The 20,905-nt window shown below is 44.7% G+C and overlaps 1 protein-coding gene across 2 annotated transcripts in view; it reads right to left on the bottom strand.

Annotated features, from left to right (window-relative positions):
• Positions 1-20,905, bottom strand: part of EVI5L (ecotropic viral integration site 5 like) — a 1,151,000-nt gene that overhangs the window by 90,809 nt on the left and 1,039,286 nt on the right. For both annotated transcript variants that reach the window (XM_078681273.1, XM_078681266.1), the window contains one exon: positions 16,939-17,034. In XM_078681273.1, coding sequence (XP_078537399.1) covers positions 16,939-17,034 — 96 coding nt within the window. The remainder of the gene's footprint in view (positions 1-16,938; positions 17,035-20,905) is intronic.

Genomic DNA, 20,905 nt, shown 5'->3' with positions numbered 1-20,905 from the left:
GAAGAATAAAACTCTCCTAGCTTCTAAAGAGTGCAGAAATCGTTCAGCTGGAAATTAAAGTTTACTTGAAGAATACTGGAAGAGATGGAGGTATTATGCATTTTCACTAAGATCTGACCCCTGTCAGAGATAGTCGGGAATGCCGTAAGGCCTAGGGTGACTGGTCTGAATTGATCTGAAATGAATGCTCTTTCTGAGTCTACAAATGCTTGAACAGACAAAGGCCCTAAGTGAGCACCCCATGCTAGTATTAAAGCATCCATTAGAAGCATATGAGTAGAAAGATATCAATGAAATGGAACTCCCTGCAGTAGGCTGTTTGTTTTACACCACCAGACTTGAGACTGTGATGCTGTTTGAACACATTTGAGTTAGTCATCGCTATTCTTCCTCTACACCTGTTTCTCCTCCAAGCGCTGTTGTAGTAGGCTTATATGAAGTCCTGCATTTGGCACAAGTGCAATGCATGAAGCCATCAAACCAAGCAGTGTTGGAAATAGGACATGCTGTCAGAATTAGAAACCTCTTGTGAAGTTGGCACTTTTCGCAAATGTATGCTATCCAGTACTGGGGAATCTTTCATAGATTCACATGCCTGAATCATTCCCTGTCGCCGAGGCGGGAGTCCCACGGTAAATAAAAAAGCAGTGCCAAAGGTAGAAAACAGTAGTAGGCCCAAAAGAAAAAAGCCTGAGGCCTAGATCTTAGTAGCCTATCTACATCATTATGCTAAAAGAACCAAACTTTGGTCACAAGCAATCAGCTGTCAGCACCCTCTGAGCTGTCAGCACCCTCTAGAACACTCTCTGCAGAGGCAGTTCTCCTCAGATTTTCAGATCTTCCTTTAGTCATTGAAAAGCCAAAAGTTCAGGTGTAGATACACATATATTTGTATTGGTACAAATAGCTCAATATCACCATCATGCGTCTGGAGAAGGTCCAAAGAGCAGACTTCGACCTAAAGGAAGGACAACGTACTGAATGTGAATAGTCCCATCCAGAAAAGAAAGAAACTTTCTGTGCTTTTCTTGTGATGGGAATATGGAAATATGCATTCTGATGATCAACTGCTTTGTCCTCGATGAAGGGAAAAGTTTATGTAATACTAGCACATGTCGGATCCAACTGTTGGATAGTCGCAGGAGTAGGGAGATTCTGATGTCCTTCTTTGGTCCTGTCTTTCTGATTAGTAAGTATCTTGAATAGATTCAATTCTACCCTGAGACTGGGGACTGGTTTCATTGCTTTCTTCTCCAGTAAAATAGCTGGTTGTGTTTTCAGGTCGGCTAGATGGTATGTTTGCTTAGAAGCCTCTGGTATGGGGTGGGGCATTGCTTTAAAATAAAGCAGGTATACATCCTGCACCATTGTGCAGACCCATTGGTTGCTTGATACATTTAACCAATCTTTTAGATGCTATTAAATGCAACCCCTCCTTTGGTGTGGATCACACAGGGGGGAAATGGAGAAATAATTTTCTTGTGTTGGATGGAGGCGGTCAAGAAGCATTGACCGACTGCGGTTGGTTGAATGATCTTTCCTTGGCACTTTGCTTATGATGGATGAAGCACCTCTTCTGATGCTGCTGCTGATGGTGCTAGGAGGGTCATCAAGGAGATTGAACCATCCACACCTTATAGTATCTGCAGTCGTTATGGTCCTGAGGAGACCTATAGTTCTTGGTCTTTTCCTCTAACCCACTTGTAAGAAGTAGGATCTGCTTTCATGGTTACCCCCACTTGTTGCTGGTGTCAATATGTTTTTTAACTAGTCTGACGGGGACCCTGCTAATCATGACCTCAATCACTGTGTTTTTTCCCTAAATTGACAATGGTAAATACTGTTGTAAATCCACAATTGGCTACTGGTGTACCCTTGTAAGTCCCTAATATATGGCACTGAGGTACCCAGGGCATAGGTACCTCAGGGGGCTCCCATGGACTGCAGCCTGTATTGTGCCAGCCATGGAAGCCCACTCAAAATGTGACTGCAGTCCAGCCATTGCAGCCTGTGTGAATGGTGCTATCACCTCTAACAACAGATCTAAGTTTCCTTATATCTGAGGTCATTACACTTAAAACCTATAAGTCACACCTATGGCAGGCTCTTCAGTAATAAGTTTGAGGGTGTCCCTACATGAGAGGGACACCCATACAAACCCCAAAGTCAATTTTGAAGACTTTGTAAGTGGGGTCAGCCATTTTGATACATATTGTGGACATGAGTCATTACAAGATATCTAACTATATAGTGGTTGCACCGAACCGGTCATGTTGGCATCAAACATGTTGGAATCATATCCCAACACCGATTCCAGTATTGGAAGTATGATCCCATGTACTGGTGGGGCTCCCTTGGGGTATCGCTCTGTACTACCGGTTACAGCCTTTGAGGGTCTAACAACAAGCTAGTGCTGCTGCCGACCACAGACACGATTCTGCCCTCCTGCTATGAGCCAAGCTCGAGCAGGGGAAGTAGAACAATAAGTTTCCTGTCACAGGGAGGTGCGACCACCTCCGAGAGTGGATTTAGTGTATTGGGCCGGGGCGGAGGGCTTGCCACCGCCACCAGACAACTTTGCAGGGCACATTTGGTGCCCTCCTTGCATACTCCAGTTTGAGCCAGTTCAGGAAGCTCCTAGTTCCCACTCTGATGCAAAACTGGACAAAGGACATTGGAGTGTCATTTCCTATGCCCAGCCCCTCCTCTGGGAGGGACCCATGAGTTGTTCCAACCCTTTCCCTAGGGTACCTAAGGGCTTACCTGTGGGTGACTCTTCAGATTCATTGTGGGACAAGACTCAAGCCTGAAACCACGTCACTTTTCAACCATCTGGACACTTCTGGAACCGAGTCTGTATCAAGGGAGACTACTTATGCTCCTTGTCTCGCTGTTCTGCAAGTCTTCTTCGCTGTCTGTTTCTGTGCTTCTTTCAGGATCTTCACCAGACCTGTGGGCATCAAGGACACCCGAATATTCTCCCTTTGACTGAAGGTAGGCACTTCACTGCATCAGCAGGCACTGCAACGAAGCTGACTGGTCTGCTGCTGATGACGATCCACGGACTTCAAAATGTTATGTTATGTTAATAAATGTATTACGCGCACAAATACCCAGAGGTGGCTTGGCGCTAATGGTCTGACATAGGCAAGTTTATATAAGGCAAGGGTCTCTATTTATTAAACAGCCAAGTTTTCAGGGCTTTCCAGAAAGCAGACAAGGTCGGAAGTGCTCTAATCAAAAAGGGAAGACCTTTCCAGAGTTTAGTGGCTGCCACCCTAAAGCTTATTCTACCCCAGCTGGTTTTAAAAAATCTCGGCGTTGCTATCACTTTAGCTCCATCTGAGCGAAGATGCCTTTTAGGGGCATACCAGTGCAGCAGACGTCTCAGCAACTGGGGACAAGTGTCATGAAGTGCCCTGTAGGTAATGCAAAGGTTAAAGATTATATGGCTCTTAACTGGGAGCCAATGCATCTTTTGCAGGTGTTTTCCGACTGAGTAAAACTTGGGGATTCCTAACAAGAGCCTAGCGGCCGCATTCTGGTTTGGTTGTAACTTATTAAGTTGCTTCTCAGGCATGCCAATATAGAGCCCAATGCAGTAGTCTAGTTTGGCAAGAATCAGTAAGGAATATGCTACTTACCAGTATGCATCTGTTCTTGGCATGTAGGGCTGCTGACATTCATATCTGTGCATAGATCGCCGCCTATTGTTGGGTCCGGATGATTGCACATTGTTGTCCTGGAAGAATCTTCGAAGTATCACGAGATAGGTGGCTCCTCCCCTGGACTACAGTGCGCATGGGCATCCTCTCCATCCTCAGATTGTTTTTCGCCATTGTGGCAGAGATGGAGTATGGTACAGTAAGAGATGTCCATGCATGAAAGTAAGAAGGAATGCTACAGCTGCGACAGGCGGGAGGAGGGTGGGCGATATGAATGTCAGCAGCCCTACATGCCAAGAACAGATGCATACTGGTAAGTAGCATATTCCGTTCGAGGCATGTGGGCTGCTGAATTCATATCTGTGCATAGAATGTATAGCAGTCTCTCCCTTAGCGGTGGCTACCTGTGCCAGCTGCAGCAGTCTGAAAAAGAGTTTTTAGAACAGCCTGACCTACAGCAGCTTGCTGTTTTGAATGTACATCTACACAATAGTGTTTTGTGAAGGTATGTATGGTAGACCAAGTGGCTGCTCTACATATTTCCTCTAGAGGAATATTCCCTAGGAAAGCCATGGATGCCCCTAGTTTGCGTGTAGAATGCGCTCTTGGGGGAACTGTTAAAGTGCATTTTGCTTTTAAATAACATATTTGAATGCACTTAACAATCCATCTGGCTAACCCAGACTTTGAAATGGGGTTGCCTTTGTGTTGTGGTGAAAAGGCAACAAACAACTGTTTAGTTTTTCTAAAATCCTTAGTTCTATCAATGTAGTATAGAAGTGCTCTTTTGACATCTAGTGTGTGTAGAGCCCTTTCAGGTACTGACTGTGGATTTGGAAAGAACACTGGCAGTTCTATTGTTTGATTGATATGAAAGTGGGATACCACTTTAGGCATAAATTTAGGGTTTGTTCTAAGAACTACCCTATTTGCATGTACTTGGATGAATGGCTCTTGAATAGTTAGGGCTTGCAGCTCGCTAACTCTTCTAAGTGATGTAATTGCTACAAGGAAAGCCACTTTACAGGTAAGAAATTGCAATTCACATGAATGCAACGGTTCAAAAGGTGGTCCCATTAGTCTGGTTAAAACGATGTTTGGATTCCAGACAGGTGAAGGTGGGTGTTTTGGAGGAATAATTCGCTTCAGTCCCTCCATGAATGCTTTAATTGCAGGTACTCTAAACAGCGAAAGATGCTGTCTGTTTTGAAGATAAGCTGCAATAGCTGCTAAATGTATCCTTATAGATGAGTAGGCTAGATTGCAACGATGTAGGTGCAAAAGATAGCAAATGATATTTTGCGTAGAAGCATCTAGTGGGTTAATGTCGTTGTTATTACAGTAAATGACAAAACGCTTCCACTTTGCAGCGTAGCAAGCTCTGGTAGTATAAATACAATATATCCCGAGCAAAATCAAACTGTGTACAAAACATCTGTCAAATAAAGCATCAAATTCCAAAAGTAGGTGTCAGTCTTCTTCTTTAATATTCATTGCAGCATCTCTTTGATTGCTAGCCAACACGTGTTTCGTCTAATATTAGCAGTTTATGCATTTAGACTTCATCAGGGTAGTAGCACCTTTGTCTAGATGCCGTACTCGTGCTGCCACCATTGTTGAAAACTTACAAACTTACTCGATGTTGTGACCAGACTTTGCCCTGACGAGGGTTTCGTCTATTCTATAAACAAAGGTGCTACTTCTTCGTTGAATTGACTGATAACTTCAAATTTACCATTTTATTGCGCCACTTGGAAAAGAGAGTCAGTGGTGTCGCCAGTTTCATAAATATTATTGCTGCCCTGATGAAGTCTAAATGCATAAACTGCTAATATTAGACGAAACACGTGTTGGCTAGCAATCAAAGAGATGCTGCAATGAATATTAAAGAAGAAGACTGACACCTACTTTTGGAATTTGATGCTTTATTTGACAGATGTTTTGTACACAGTTTGATTTTGCTCGGGATATATTGTATTTATTCTGTTGATGTGGTTTTACTGCATTACTTATGATGATAGATAGACGTCAGTTTTATCCCTGGTAGCAGCCCTAATAAGTTATACTTGTTACTGTTGACAATAGAGCGCGAGCATATAACCTTCTATCTATTGGTTTTCACAAGCTCTGGTAGTAGGTTTTCTTGCCTCTTTGATAATGTTCATACAGTCAGGAGGCAAGTTTAGGTACCCAAACTCTAAGACTTCAGGAGCCAGATTGCAAGGTTCAGTTGTTGCAGGTCTGGGTGCAGTATGTCGCCATGGCTCCGAGTGAGAAGAGTGGGGGTTAGCCGCAGTTTTTGGTGAGGCACCACGGAAAGTTCTAGGAAAGTTGTGTACCATGGTTGCCTGGCCCAGGTTGGAGCAACCAGGATTAGTGTTAGTGAATGCTGGCGTAGTTTGCGTGCCACTAGCGGTATTAACGGTGCTGGGGGAAAAGCGTAAGCAAATTTGCCTGACCAGTTCATCCCTATCGCATTGCCCTGCGACTGCGGATGTGGAAACCTGGCGGCAAAGTACTGCCATTTTGCGTTTTGTTTTGTGGCGAACAGGTCTATCTCTGGTTGTCCCCATAGCTGGAAGTATGGTTGGAGCACTGTGGGATGAAGCTCCCACTCGTGCATTTGTTGGCTGTGTCTGCTGAGCAGATCCGCTATTTGGTTGTCCTTGCCTGGGAGGTGTTCCGCCATGAGAAAAAAATTTCTCTGAATGGCCCACTTCCACATGCTTTGGGCTAGATGTGATAGCTGTGGAGAGTGTGTTCCTCCCTGTTTTTGTATGTAGTACATTGCTGTCATGTTGTCCGTCCGGATCTACACAGTCTTGTTGCATAAATGTACTTTGAACGCTTTCATTGACAGAAAAATTACCATCATCTCTAGTAAGTTGATGTGCAATTTCTTTTGTTGTGTTGTCCATTGTCCCTGCACTGTGTCCTGAAGGACATGGGCTCCCCATCCTATCTGGGATGCGTCCGTTGTCAACACTATCTGTGGTACAGGCTCTTGGAACAGTCGTCCTTTGCAAAGGTTTTGTGGATTACACCAATGCAGAGAGTTGTATGCCGACTGGTAACCAACACTAGGTCCTTTACTTGTCCTTGAGCCTGGTTCCACTGTTGGGCTAAGCACTCCTGTAGCGGACGCATGTGTAGTCTCGCGTGAGGGACTATGAAGATGCACAAGGCCATCATGCCTATGAGTTGCATAAACACTCGGGCAGAGAGCGAGTGTTGAGGCTTGAACATTTGGATTAGCAACTGCATACTGTTTATTCTTGCTGTGTTCGGGTATGCTGTCGCTGCTAGAGTATCTATTGTTGCCCCCAGGTACTGCTGTACATGGGACGGCTGAAGGTGAGATTTTGGGTAGTTTAACGTGAAGCCGAGACTGTGTAGGAGGTGAATTGTTTGTGACATGTGGCTGGCACACTGCTGGGCTGACTTTGCTTGTATGAGCCAGTCGTCCAGGTACAGATAGACATGAATATGTTGTCTTCTCAGATGTGCGGCCACTGTCGCTAGGCATTTTGTGAACACCCTTGGAGCTGTTGTTACACCAAATGGAAGGACATTGAATTGGTAATGTTGATCTTGGAGCGTGAACCTGAGATACTTCCTGTGAGCAGGGTGTATCGGGATATGGAAATATGCGTCTTTGAGGTACAAGGTTGCGAGGAAGTCTCCTTGCTGCAACAGTGGTAACACTTGTTGTAGAGTGAGCATATGAAAATGCTCTGATAAGATGTATTGATTTAGGGGCCTGAGGTCCAATATTGGTCTGAGAGACCCGTCCTTTTTGGGGATAAGGAAGTATAGTGAATATACCCCTGTACCTTGATGTTCTAATGGTACTAGTTCTATTGCCCCTTTTTGCAGCATGCTGATGACTTCTTGCTGCAATAAGCTGAGGTGTTCCACAGACATAGGACGGTGTTTTGGTGGTATGTTGGGTGGTGTGGAGGTTAGCTCTAGGCAATAGCCATCCCGGATAATTTGCCTTACCCACTTGTCTGTAGTGATGTTTTGCCAGACTGGTAGGAACTGCTGTAATCGTCCCCCGACCGGTGGTATATGGTCTGGGGGTAGCGCTAAGGAGTCACTGTTTTGTGTTGGTAGAGGATCTGGTGATGCTATTCCCTCGTCCTCTGCCTTTGTTGTTATTGCCCCGGTATCCACCTCTATTATTTTTATTGTAGGTGCTTTGTGTATTTCCCTTGTAGTTTGTGGTCTGCTGTGATGAGTTACCTCTTGCAGCACCCCTGTAATTTGAGCGATGAAAGGAGCCTCTATGTTGTTGTGATTGTAGGGCTCCCATAGACTTAGCTGTCTCAGTGTCTTTTTTCATTTTGTCCAGGATTGTATCTACCGCTGGACCAAATAAGTAGTCAGGATTGACTGGCTGGTTTAACAAAGTGGACTGGACTTCATTTTTAAAACCAGAAATGCGTAGCCACGCATGTCTCCTGATCATAACACTGGTGTTAACAGACCTGGCCACTGTGTCTGCCACATCTAAGGCACATTTAATGGAGGCGTTAGTGATTAGCTTTCCCTCCTGTACTAATTGTTCAGCCTGTTCTTTGTAAGGGTCAGGTAAATGCTGGAGAAGTGTTTCTAAGGTGTCATAGTGTGCCCTGTCATACCTAGCTAACAGGGCTTGCGTGTTAGATATTCTCCATATGTTAGCTGCTTGAGCGGCTACCCTTTTCCCTGATGCCTCAAAGATCTTTGATTCTTTGTCAGGAGGTGGAGCTTCTCCAGATGTTTGAGAGTTTGCACGTTTACGTGCATTGGATACCACTAAAGAATCCAGAGGCAGTTGTCCCTTAATATATGTAGGGTCTGGTGGCGCTGGCCTGTATTTCCTCTCTATTCTTGGGTTAATGACCCGTGCCCTAGTTGTATCCTTAAATAGGTCTCCTGCATGTTTAAGTACCCCTTTTAACATAGGTAGTGTCTTAACAGTCCTTTCTGATGTGGCAAAAGTGTCAAAGAGGAAATCTTCCTCCACAGGGTCTGCATGCATGTCCACATTATGATGGAGGGCTGCCCTTTCGATTAGTGAATTAAAAGCAGCTGTGTCCTCTCTAGGAGGAGGCCTAGCAGGGTATGCAGATGTATCAGAAATGGGTTGAGAGTCACCAGGATGTACTGGGTCAACCCATGGTTGAGTGTGACTGTCTTGGTCAGTGTCTACTGGGTAATTGTATTCCTGATTATATTCCTCATCCACCTCTTCATCTGAGTGTGTGGGTGTATATGAGTATGGGTTAGGCATAGTTGGCTGAATAGGCTCAAATGGAATAGGTGAAGTAGAACAGTCCCTTTTCTTTTTGAGTGGTATAGTGTAAGTCTCTTTCTCAGTCTCTGGTCTAATTTTCCTTTTGTAGAGAGTGAGTGTCCCAGAATTAGGGTCAATATAAAGTGTTGACTGTTCCTCTGATGCAGGGTCTGGATGTAAGATCTCCTGTTCAGCAGTTCTGGGTGTTTTTGCCAAAGTCTTTTGTTTGGTTTGTTTCGGTTCAATGCCGCTTTTTGGGTCGACCGCCTTTGTTCTTGAGGTAGGTGGTAGGCCAAACTTAATCGGTCCGATGTCCCTTTGTGGTACTACAGTCTGTTTAGGTAGTGCCTGTTTCTTCGGAGCCGAAGTTTTTCCTGTCTCAACGATTTTTGTCGGTTCGATTATGGACTTGTGCCCTTTTGGAACCTGTGGTTTCGGATCGACGCTTTTTGGTCTCGGTTCCATGGCCTTTTTCGGGTCGATTTTCTTCGGCTCGATTGCTTTCTTTTGCAGAGCCATTGGTTTGTCGACTTTCTGTTTCGGTTCGACAACCTTTTTTGGATCGAGTCCCTTTTTTGTGTTTGCGACTGTCGACGCCGATTTTCTCGGTTCGATGACCTTTTGTTTTGGAGTATGTATAGGGGCGCTGGTCTTCGGCTCGACGACCCTTGTGTTTGACTCCGATGGTTCGACATAGTTTGGCCCGAAGACCGTATTGTCGATGAGTTTCATCGGTCTCGACTCCGATGGATCGACGTAGTGTGGTCCGAAGAACGTGTAGTCGATTAGTTTCGGTTTCGTTTTTGGTTCCACAACTTTTGGTTTCAATATCACCAATTTCGGAGTACGTTGATCCGATGGCTCTTTTGTAATATTCTTAGCCGAGCTGTATTGCGGGGCTATAGAATGTGTTTTGAGATCTTGGCTAAGGCCTTGTGGCGATGCCTCGACCTGAGCCTGTGGAACCATGGAGGTATGGGTATTGGGCGTCGTTCTCACGGTTGTCCCCGTCTCATCATCGGAGTCGTCCTCTACGGCTCCGATCCCTTGTTCGTCGTCCCCTACCTCGACGATGTCTTCTTCCTCGTCGATATAGTAGTTGGAGTCATGCTCCAAATATTGATCCGACTGTTGTTCATATTCTTCGGCTTCGACAAGATCTTCTTCGAGTCGAAGATATTTTCCGGCTCTGACGCTGGTTTCTGCATGATTAGCCTAGCGGCCCGTCGAGTCCGAAGTGTCTTTTTGGAACGAAATTGGGCACAGGCTAGGCAGTTGGATTCATTATGTTCAGGAGATAAACACTTGTTACAAACAGGGTGTTTATCGATGTGTGGGTATTTTGAGTTACAAAGAGGGCATCTTTTAAAGGGGCTCCGTTCCATCGACGTCTGGTCGCGTGGCGCCGAGAAGGCCCGCGGCCCGATTCGACGTCCCAAGTTGAATAAAGTTTGTAAAGAAACTGTCGGCACCGATTCAAAACAATACCGACGATACCGAAGGCCTTTAGGCCTTTAGAAAGTGTAGTTTAGATTCCGAACTTCGAGTAAAGGAAAGTACATCCGAACCCAATGGCGGAAAAAAACAATCTGAGGATGGAGAGGATGCCCATGCGCACTGTAGTCCAGGGGAGGAGCCACCTATCTCGTGATACTTCGAAGACTCTTCCAGGACAACAATGTGCAATCATCCGGACCCAACACTAGGCGGCGATCTATGCACAGATATGAATTCAGCAGACCACATGCCTCGAACTCACTGTTTTCTTGCTGTCCGCAGAGATAAAAGGTAGTATTTTTTTGATTACCTTAAGAAGGAAAAAGCTAGATAAGGAGACGCATTAACCTGTGCCTCAAAGTTCAATTTATTATCAATAAACATGTCAAGGCTCTTTGTTTTGGCGACTGGGATGGGTGCAGTCCCTAATTCATCTGGCCACCAGCTCTGTGACCAGCCTGGCGAAAAATCGTCAAAAATTACTCTTTCAGTTTTATCTGAATTCAATCTAAGTCAATGAGAGCTCATCCAGGAGCTGACTGCCATCATGCATTTTTGCATCGGTGGCAGAGTATTTTTTAAAACAGACAATACAATTTGTGTATCGTCTGCATATGATGTCAATGCCAGTTCGAAAGATCTAATAAGCGTCGCCAATTCAGATACATAAATATTAACGAGAGTGGGACTCAAGGACGAACCCTGTGAGATCCCGCACGGAAGGATAAAGGAAGGAGAATCGTAGCCGCCCTAGGCTACAGATTGTATCCTTCCAGACAGAAAGGAAGAGATGCTGCCCTACCTGTGATGTGGAACTTTTGCTGGCTACCATGCCTTTTTCTGCTTAACAAGACTGAGTACGGCAAGAACAGCAGTACAAGCACAAGCAGGCTATAGACAGGGATTCCTGAACCTGCACAAGTTATATTTCTTTGAACATATTTCGTCAAGATAAAGAGAAATTATCTTAATATGCTGCTTTCAAGAAACTCTACCGAGATGTACTGATTTTTTGACTATTACTCAATGTTTGAGCCCTGAAGAAGTCTCAATGTTTGAGACGAAACGCGTCGGCTAAGAAGGAAATCCATATGTGTTCTTGGATTTTTTCTTGTCTTGGATCACCAAAATAAAGAATCTGAAAAAGAAAATCTTACAAAAGTCCGGACTTATTTATTACGAGATCGTGCACTTTTATATGTATTGTGGACATTTGAATCTACTAGAAAAATATTTCTTGGATGGGTGCTGATTCCTTACCATTTATTGCAATTTTCGGGCTTTGCCCTTGAAGGAACAGACAGGGTTGTGTTCTTTGGAATCACAAGCACCATCGCCACTACTCTCAAGCCACAGGTGAAAGCAGGTGCATTCTTTCTTTGCCTCAACCCTTGCCTCTTTGTGAAAAGAAAGGAAGAGACCAGTGTGAGAGCTTTGTCGGAGATACCAATAAAGGCTTAGCAACACAGGTGGTGGTTCTGCAACTGCCTCAAGGCTTGACCTGTTCTCTCTGCAATTTTGAGGCCAGTATCTCTCGTCGGAACCACTGGGAAAGAACTCCTGTGCACTACAGCGACTTGCTGTTGCCAGGGCTTGTTGGCTTGGCACTCCAGAGATCTTCAGGCTACAAGAAGCTCCTGCATCTCTTCCTGCCAAGCAGAGCATCCTCACTGCATCCTCTGCACCGTGGGCATTCCTTCTTGGTGAGCTACTCGAGGTCCTATTGTGACTTCTGTGCCTTCGGCCTGCAGAACCTCCTGAGGGTCTTCTTTTGCTCTAGTGGGCTCCCCTGCTTGCTCAGGACCTGCTATGACTCTCCTGCTTGTGGTGAGTCCCTTGGATCTTGCTGGTCCAAACGTTGCTTTTTTGTTGTCCATGCCATTTGCTGCTACCAAGGCTTGTTGGTGCTTTTGTAAGACACCAGCCCCATGGTACTCGACCTCCGACGTGGGACAGCTCGTGCACGGCCCTTGGTCTTCCTCAGCATTGCCTTGTCCTCACAGCTGCAGCGACATTGTCATTGTCAGCACTTCTGAAACGTCCAACGACGGTGGGCATTGCTCTTCCAAGCCTCCTGGTCACCTCAGACTCTTTCACAGTCTTCTCCAGCAGCACCTTCTTTGAAATCCTCCATTGTGGTCTACAGCAGTTTCCAATGTCACTTCGCACCTATGCACCCGGCTTCCCTGGTGTAGCTTTCCCGTTTCCTGGGATATCCACAGATGGGATGACTCTCCAACCTTATGTCTTCCACAGGGTTTTTTCAGGATCCACTCGGAAGGGTCGTTCTTTTTAAAAACTCCAAACGCGTCTTCCCCGTTGACTTCTATTGGACTCGCAGCTGTGTTTCCACTCTGCACACAGCCTCCGTTGGGTTCCGGGTACTTACCTTGGGTAGTTCCTTGTGCCCCCAGCTTCTCTGAGTCTCCTGGTCCAAGTCCCGACTTCAGACGCAGTTCGCAGTATGCTTTCTTAATATATGGTTTGATCTCACCCCTGTGACCACTGAATTTTGTGCTACGTGCCTTTATAGCAATTGAAGTATTGTTGTGTATTTGGGTTGATATCTTCGGGTAGGAGAAATACCAATGTGCTAGTGAGTGTTGTTTAATAAATAGAAATATTTTTATATATACACTGTGTGGTTCTTTTTAGTTTAGCCTACACTACATTATTAAACTGGTGAAACAAGCTGCTTAACACTCCTTCAGGATAAGCTTGAAGGCTGCTCACCACACCTACCACTTTAAGAGTTTTCTAAGGTTATCAAAGATCACTAAAATCACCAGAAGGGTTGTCTGCAATAGTGCAGGGTGCATCACTTAAATAAAAGTGCACCATAAACCAAGCAAGCCTTCTACACCACTACTTTTAAAGTATCCCCTCCATTTTCCATGCAAACCATCTCTTCCATATGTTGTCCAAATAGCAATGACCCAGAGAATGGAAAAGTAAAAAAAAAAATCATTTGTATTGCTATTTAAAACTCAACAGACATACAGTCTTTCAATAGATGGAAGACATAACATATCAGTAGGTCTGACACCTTCAAACATAACAGAACAACTCTTCTTGCATCAAATTGTTAATTTCACAGTCCTGCTTCTAAACAAGTGAGAGGCTGTATCTAATGGTGAATCATCTTTGTCTCCACCCAGCTCTGTTTCACTTCCCCAGTATTCCAGCCAACCTCCCCAGATTGTGACACATATTAAAGAGTTTTAATTGTGCATCTAGTTTCAGAGATGTCAGCTGTAGCAATGATGTTTTTCTTTAAGTAATGCCATGGCAGTACTCCTACACTGCCACATCAGCACAGTCTATTCATGCAAGTATGATCAGATTCAAAATCAGTAGGCCTTCCTGTATTACCTAATTGAAATCCTGTCATTGGTTGCTAGGCCACTCTTCTGCAGAATTCTGTAAACCTTTGCAAAGCCCCAATCATCTCCCTAAGAGTGCCGTAGCACCTGCAACTGTAAAGGCAGTAGCAGCAGTACAACAGTTCTATTGCCCTGCAGTGTCCACTCATTTGCTTTCCTTTTTCGGGGGAGCAAATGTTTCTGGAGCTCAAGATTGGTGTTTTCTTATTGCTGATGCTATAAACGAGTGTCACAGTGTCAGCGGGTTTTGGTCAACCTGAAGGAATGCCAGATCCTGGAGGCTTGTGTTTCTTCATAGGCAAGGTGTTGCAGCCTTAGTAGAAGCTAGGATCTCTTCTGTCTTCAAGAGACCAGTACATTTTGGAAGTAACGGTCTGGGCATTAGATGAGCTTGTACAGTCTCCACAATTACACCAACACCTAGTGTGGAGATACTACAAGATTGTTCAGTTTTGTGGTGCCACTGGCTAAGATATTTTGCAATGTGGTGAAGTCATTCACTGGAGGCACTGTAGCTGGCAAGCCAGTAAAGGATGTGGGAATTCAATAAGAAGTGTCCATTTCCCATCCAGTCGAACTTAAAGGAGACCGGGAAGGTGATCTTTCACATCTATGCTTCTGTGGGTGATGAATGTCCTAAGAGGACTATCCTGCGGCAGCTGAGGTGAATTTGGCCCTTGAGGTGGATATTTCTAAGGTGACTGCTTGGGAGGCCTTTTGATGGTAGGTGACAAGGACTTTGGTCTTGAAACCATAATTTTCAGTGTCACTGGTGACTGCAAGTTTAATGTTCTCAAAGACATCTGCACTGGATCCTCCACAGGAATTCAAAAAGATAGAGGTTCAAGTGATGCTAGTTTTGCATCTGGTGTAAGGACAACCTGAGTCACTTCACTAGTTTAGAAACCTCTGCTATTGATGAGGCAGATGATAATGAAATCCTCATCAACTTGTATAGACCTGCATAATGCTCCAATGTCAAGTGCCCTGACAGACATACACTTCTCAGCGGCAACGTATACCTTTACATCGAGTAGTCTGACGCAGATCGAGAAGGTAATGTCGGCAATGGGACGCTACTACTTGGAAAATACTTCAGACATCAAATAATTGTGGCACTTCAGCTGCAAAAATATCCAATTCCTAACAGCCAAAATATCAATGCTGTACCTTTAGCTGATATCAACTTCTTTCACGTTGTGCGACTTCAACAATGACAGTAGTGAGAAGAATGTTGATGTCTTCATTTTTCCCTTTTGGATCTCATGTCACTGGATTTCCCTCTTTCGGGGTCCTTTGGTACTGTTGGATCACAGTAAACAAACATTTCTCTTTTAAGCCCCCTTTTGATTTTTCATTCTTCTTGGCATTCAGGTCTTCAAGCTTGTCCCTCAGTCTGATGCCTTTGCAATCTTTAAATATCTTTGAGGAAATTTCAACAAAATGTCCACATTCAGTAGTAGTGTGTCAACTTGAGAGGCAGACCATACAGACTTGTTGGGGGTCTGAAGCCTCTTTGCAAAGGCATATTACTAGAAAACAATGTTGGAACACACAAATAAAGTTGGTAGACGTTTTACAGTGAGGTGCAATGTTGATTAATGTTGAAAAATGTAAGTCCTGACTGTAAAAGATATGGAAATTGGAAAACCAACACCCACAGCATTCCTAGGTAGGGTTTTTATGACTGCAGAAAAGAAATGGCCTTACGGGTCAACTGCTGAGTTTGGAAGAATGTAGGCTTTTTAAAGACACAGATGGGCTTTATTTTAACTTTGCTAATGCAATGCCTTACAGGCCTCTTTTTACCATCATACAACATAACCTTAAGCTGCAGTTTACAAGTAGGGTACTGCAGCGTAGCTTTGCAATAGTATTTATATCCTCAATAGGCTATTTAGAAGATTCTGCTTTTAAAGGACATGTTAATTTTGTGCACCTTCTGTGGATAGAATTTGTGAATTAAGAGTTCCGGGGTACCTATCCATAGCAGGGAATTAGTCTAACGTTTCTGACAATTAATAAGGCCTTTCAATGCAGTAAAATGTTCTATCATTGTGAAGAATAACATCCCAAGGCAACCAAGGTCAAGAAAAATGTCAAGGCCTATAGCAACATGATTATACTATGAAAGACTCAGTGTACATAGAAAATTTATAAAAAATAGATTAATTGTATTAATATATTTTTTCTTCTCATGATAGTCTTTCTTTAAACACACATAGAAAAACGTATATAACTCAACAATAATAATACAACATGAAGCTTACTGTGAAACATTACACATATACATGTAAAAGAAAATCCCACATTGTGTAATGACTACAAACAAATTTATAGTCAGACATTGAACATAAAAATAGAGCAAATGTAATTAACTTAAACAAAGTAGTGGCTGATTGATAAAAAAAAAATCTTGAATTATTTTCTACGCGCGTTTTGGCGAATAGGGCGACTCCTTCAAGAAAGCCACAAAGATTCTATACATGAATAAAAGGAGGTCTAAATAATGTGGATGGTTTTGATGGAAGAAGGGAACTAAGTAGATTCTTGGCCAATCGTTAGGTGGCACTTGAGCACAAGTTGCCAGGCCTTTGTGCATCCCTGTGTTCCAAGAAGCGGCTGATTATTATAAGTAAGTACTGAGGGGTTCTATCACCTTAAAATGTTTTGTTCCTGGTCGACCCGCTATGAATATGGTACTTGAGCCCAAGTTACCAAAAGGGAGACTTTCCAAAATGAAAGAAGTATGATATTCTTAAAAGTTGCATGTCGAAATTCTAGTAAATTAAAGTATCTGGCTTCTTATACACTATGTTGTGGGGTTATGTAGGCAAAAGACTTCCCGCTATGAATATTCAGTCATTTGCGGATCCGATGGTGCCATAAAGATGCATGGTATGTTAATAATGGTTGCGACCTGCTTCCAGCTATCCTGAACTCGTAAATGTTCTATCACCTTAAACTTAGTCTGCAGCTCAGGTATAAGGGTGGTGTCAACTTCATCTCATTCAATTTCCTGCTCAATGAACTGGATCTATTTCTCAGCAAGCATTGTTGTTATTCTCACTTAAATCTAGAAGTCTGTCTTATACTGGTGTGTCAACCTTACCTGAATTTCCAGCTCTGCTATCCTCTGTCGCATTTCAGCCACTGCAGCCATGCTGTCGGCTTCTCGCAAGCGCACAGCCATCACCTCCTCTTTACTCTAATAAGGAAAAAAGGGAATTAGTGGGAAGTACAAGGAAGTGGGATAGATCCTGACTGGAACTCACATACCCTATTTCTCACAGTTACCTTGCATTCGACTCTAATTTACAGTAGTGCGGTCTGATTGGGTACTAGTTTCCCATATTCACCTTGCACTGGGGTTTCTGAACTCATCCTGCACTTGCCACTTTGTTGTCTCTCACACAACTGCACTCTACCCTAGCTTGAGTGCTTTTGTTGTGTTTGACATTTCTTCTTGTACTATCTATTCTTGCACTAAGTCCTTGGCTTCCATGTTGTCACTTTGCAGATATGTCAAGCTCTTAGCTTCCTATATTCATCATTCTCTTGGTCTTTGCTTTCCTGTGCTCAGCATATATTGGGACAGCAAAGTCCCTCGCATGGTGATGGAGGTGCACCCCTGCTCTAAGTGCCCCAACTGTAATAACATCTGGATCCCGAATGCTGATTTTTGTTGTCATGGGCGAACATGAATCATGCCTTAGCACCACGATGTAGGCCTGTATCACGGATTGCGGTCTGTTTGGACCAGGTGGGGCAGTGTGTCGTACTGCTCAGTGCATGTGTGGTATACAGGTGCTGGGTGCTTGCGTGCCTGTGAGTGGTACAATACATAGATTATGCAGTGTTGTGCAGGGTATGTATATTATATGCATGTGCTAGGTGTATGTGTGCCTGTGAATAGTACAATACATGGAATACTCTGGGTTCCATTGTGGGAGACCCAGGGCGGACTGGAACAACATGAGGAAAGGAATCCCCCAGACAGAATTGTGGATTGCTCCTTCCTTTAAGCTGGGTGGGACACACTGGCGCAAGGGAGAGCCAGGCTCTTTAGTACACTTACTCTTTGATATAGAGAGAGGTCAATGGGAAGGGGCTTAGGGACATCTCGGTGGTCGCGGTGTTTAACTACGCCGATGACCTCCAGCTAATCTTTAACCTTTCTCACTCCCCTTCATCCTCCCAGAATGTACAGTCTGTTATGCTGTTCATACAGGATTGGATGAACTGCAACCACCTCAAACTCAATCCGGACAAGACGGAGTTAGTCTTGACCGGAGGTGGTTGCAGTCCCTGGTCCCCTTCCCACTGGCCATCTTCACTCGGTGTTCCCCCGCTTCCTGTTCCTAAGGTCAAAACCCTTGGTATCTTTCTTAATTCTTCACTTTCTGTTCACTCACAGGTGAATTTGGTTGTTTCTTCTTGCTTTTTTTCTCTTAGAACTATCAGGAAGATCTCTCGCTTTTTCTCCCTACCTGCCTTAAAGATCATAGTGATGGCCATGGTGCTCTCGCGCCTTGATTATGGCAACATCATCTATAATGGCGCTCCGGCCTATGCCATCCACCGGCTGCAGCTAGTGCTGCCCGCCTGATTCACGGCCTGCCTAAATATCACCGCTCCACCCCTCTATTGCAGGCACTGCACTGGCTGCCAGTGAGAGAGCGAGCCTTATTTAAGCTTGGTTGTCTTACCTTCCAGGCTAAAATGGGCACTGCCACGGAGTTTATCTGCTCCGCTGTTAAACCCTATGTACCGGGCAGAGAGCTTCGCTCTACCCATCAGGCACTCCTCACCACTCACCGGTTTAGGAAAAAAAAGGCGGGTGGAACCAAATTTGCAGTCCTTGCCCCTATGTTTTGGAACTCCCTCCCCGCGGAACTTCGCATGACATCCCTTTACACTGAGTTCCGTAAAGGCCTCAAAACTCTGCTTTTTTCCCGAGCCCACGTTGTTTAAAACCTTCTCCGCTCCTGCTGCCTTCTCGCAATCTAAAAGCGCCAAGAAACCGCGTGGTAAATGTGCGCTATATAAATGTTTTTAAATTCAAATTCAAATTCAAATCTCTGGAAAGAGAAGGGGCTGATAAGAGAATCATAAAGAGTAGAGTTAATGCCCTGGATTAGCCTTTAGAAACATATATAGGTGTGGCTGACATCCAGTTGTGAACCTCTAGTCATCCCCACGGCTGTTGATGTGGGGCTACCAGATTCAGAGTCACCTGTGCTGGGACAGACTGCTTTTAAGGGGAAGGGGGTGGTGGGGGGGGGGGGGGGGGGGGGAGGGGGGAGACAGAGTAGCGGACACTTCAAAACTTCAAAAAGAAGCAGACCCCAACAAAAACGTCAAAGACTCATGACTCTAAATCACATTTGGTGTCTGGAAATGGACTATAAGGGGAGCTGTGCGAGGAGAAGTATCTCCGCAAGGCTCTGTCTATGACCAGAACTGAGAACCAAGGTCTGCTAGTCTCCCAGCTAGGTGAGGGGACATTACCGAGGGACTCCAAGACCACCTGCTACTAGATCATGGAGAACCATCGCCTGCCTGCTTGCCAAAACCAGTGTGACCTGTGAGGAAGAGGAGAGTGTTGTGAGCATAGAGAAAGCGAGGTCAGTGAGAGATCTTGGCAATTGGTTCCCTGTAGCAAGCTTTGACGAGATAGCTCCAGCACCGATCTGGTCACTGCCTGTGTGCATGCCAGGGGAGGGCCGCAGTGACGTGAGCTTTGAACATTGCTGCACCAAACCGGTCAATCAGGTTGTCGCCTGTGTGCAGGCTGTAAGTCAGCGACTCTGTATGCATGGTGGGGCCGCTGCGAAGATTGCTGCTATGCCGATATGCCCTAGCCATTGTACGGAGCTAAGTCGGCGACCCTCCAGCAACTGCCTTTGCCGGACTGCATTTGAGGAACTCTAGGACACCCCACTACTGTCCTTTCTGGGCCACGTGTGAAAGACTTACCGGAGGCAGCTACTGCAGCTTCAGTGCCCATGCTCATAGACTAACGTCACACGGATCCTGCTGGATCGGGAAAGGCTGATTTACGATCCAGATGACCATGGAAGAACTTGCCTGCCAGATAGCACTTCGGCACTGGAACACTTTTGACTTTATAAGAGTAAGAGTTGTACTCCTGGGACTCGGGGGGCTTAACCTAAATGTTGCATATAGTGAATGGGGAATAACCAGTACAGCTGGGGAGAGGGAATGGAACTCTGGGGCCCAGCAATGAAACAATAGATACATGACCTCAGGGGACTGTGTGTGTATTGTCTGCGAATGTCATATTTCACTTTGTGTTGATATAAAAGTACTAGTTTTTTCATGAAAGCAAGTATTTGACTGAACTATCATTTATTGCTGCTTCTGAGAGTATTCTGAGTTGTTAGCTTGCGTTCACCCCCTTGTGTCTACCTCCTCACGAAGAACATTACACTGTGTATTACCAAGTGCTGATTGGCCCAGTTGCTCCGGATCAATAGTATGTCGTGCACTGGGACAGCAGGAGTAAAAGGCCTCAAAACCCACAGTTTGGCACAGTAGCTCCTGCTTGCCCCGTGGCCCTCTGAAAGGGGTTTTGATAGCATATATTTGACCTTTGTCTTTTTATTTGTAACCCAACCAGCTTTTTTTCTTTGTTCCATGAACAGATCCTCTATCTGCTCATGGTCTCCATAGCCATCTGCATTCAGCTCTTGGATTCTTATTATTGTACATTTGGCAGTTGACCATATCACCTATAGCCCTCGGCATTCAGCACCTGATTTCCTGGTTGCATCCATCATTTGATGCTTAGTTTCCTGTAATGATACCAAAATGGTGCTTGGTTTCCTATACTGATGCTGCAATTGCCACTGGTTCTTGCAGCCCCCAGCCTGGCATTTGGCTCTTATTTTTTCTAATCATCCTGCGTTTGCCAATGGTTATTGTAGCCTTCCTGAATTCAGGTCTTGGTTTCCACTACACATCATGCATTTGCCCATGGTCACCATAGCCAGCAGCATTAAGCGCTTCATTTCCTCTACTAATCCTCGACTTCCACTAATTCTTGTAGTCCTACT

The sequence above is a fragment of the Lissotriton helveticus genome, chromosome 1_1 (genome assembly GCF_964261635.1).
Source record: "Lissotriton helveticus chromosome 1_1, aLisHel1.1, whole genome shotgun sequence".
NCBI lineage: Eukaryota > Metazoa > Chordata > Amphibia > Caudata > Salamandridae > Lissotriton > Lissotriton helveticus.
This window is presented reverse-complemented; position numbering and strand designations above follow the sequence as displayed.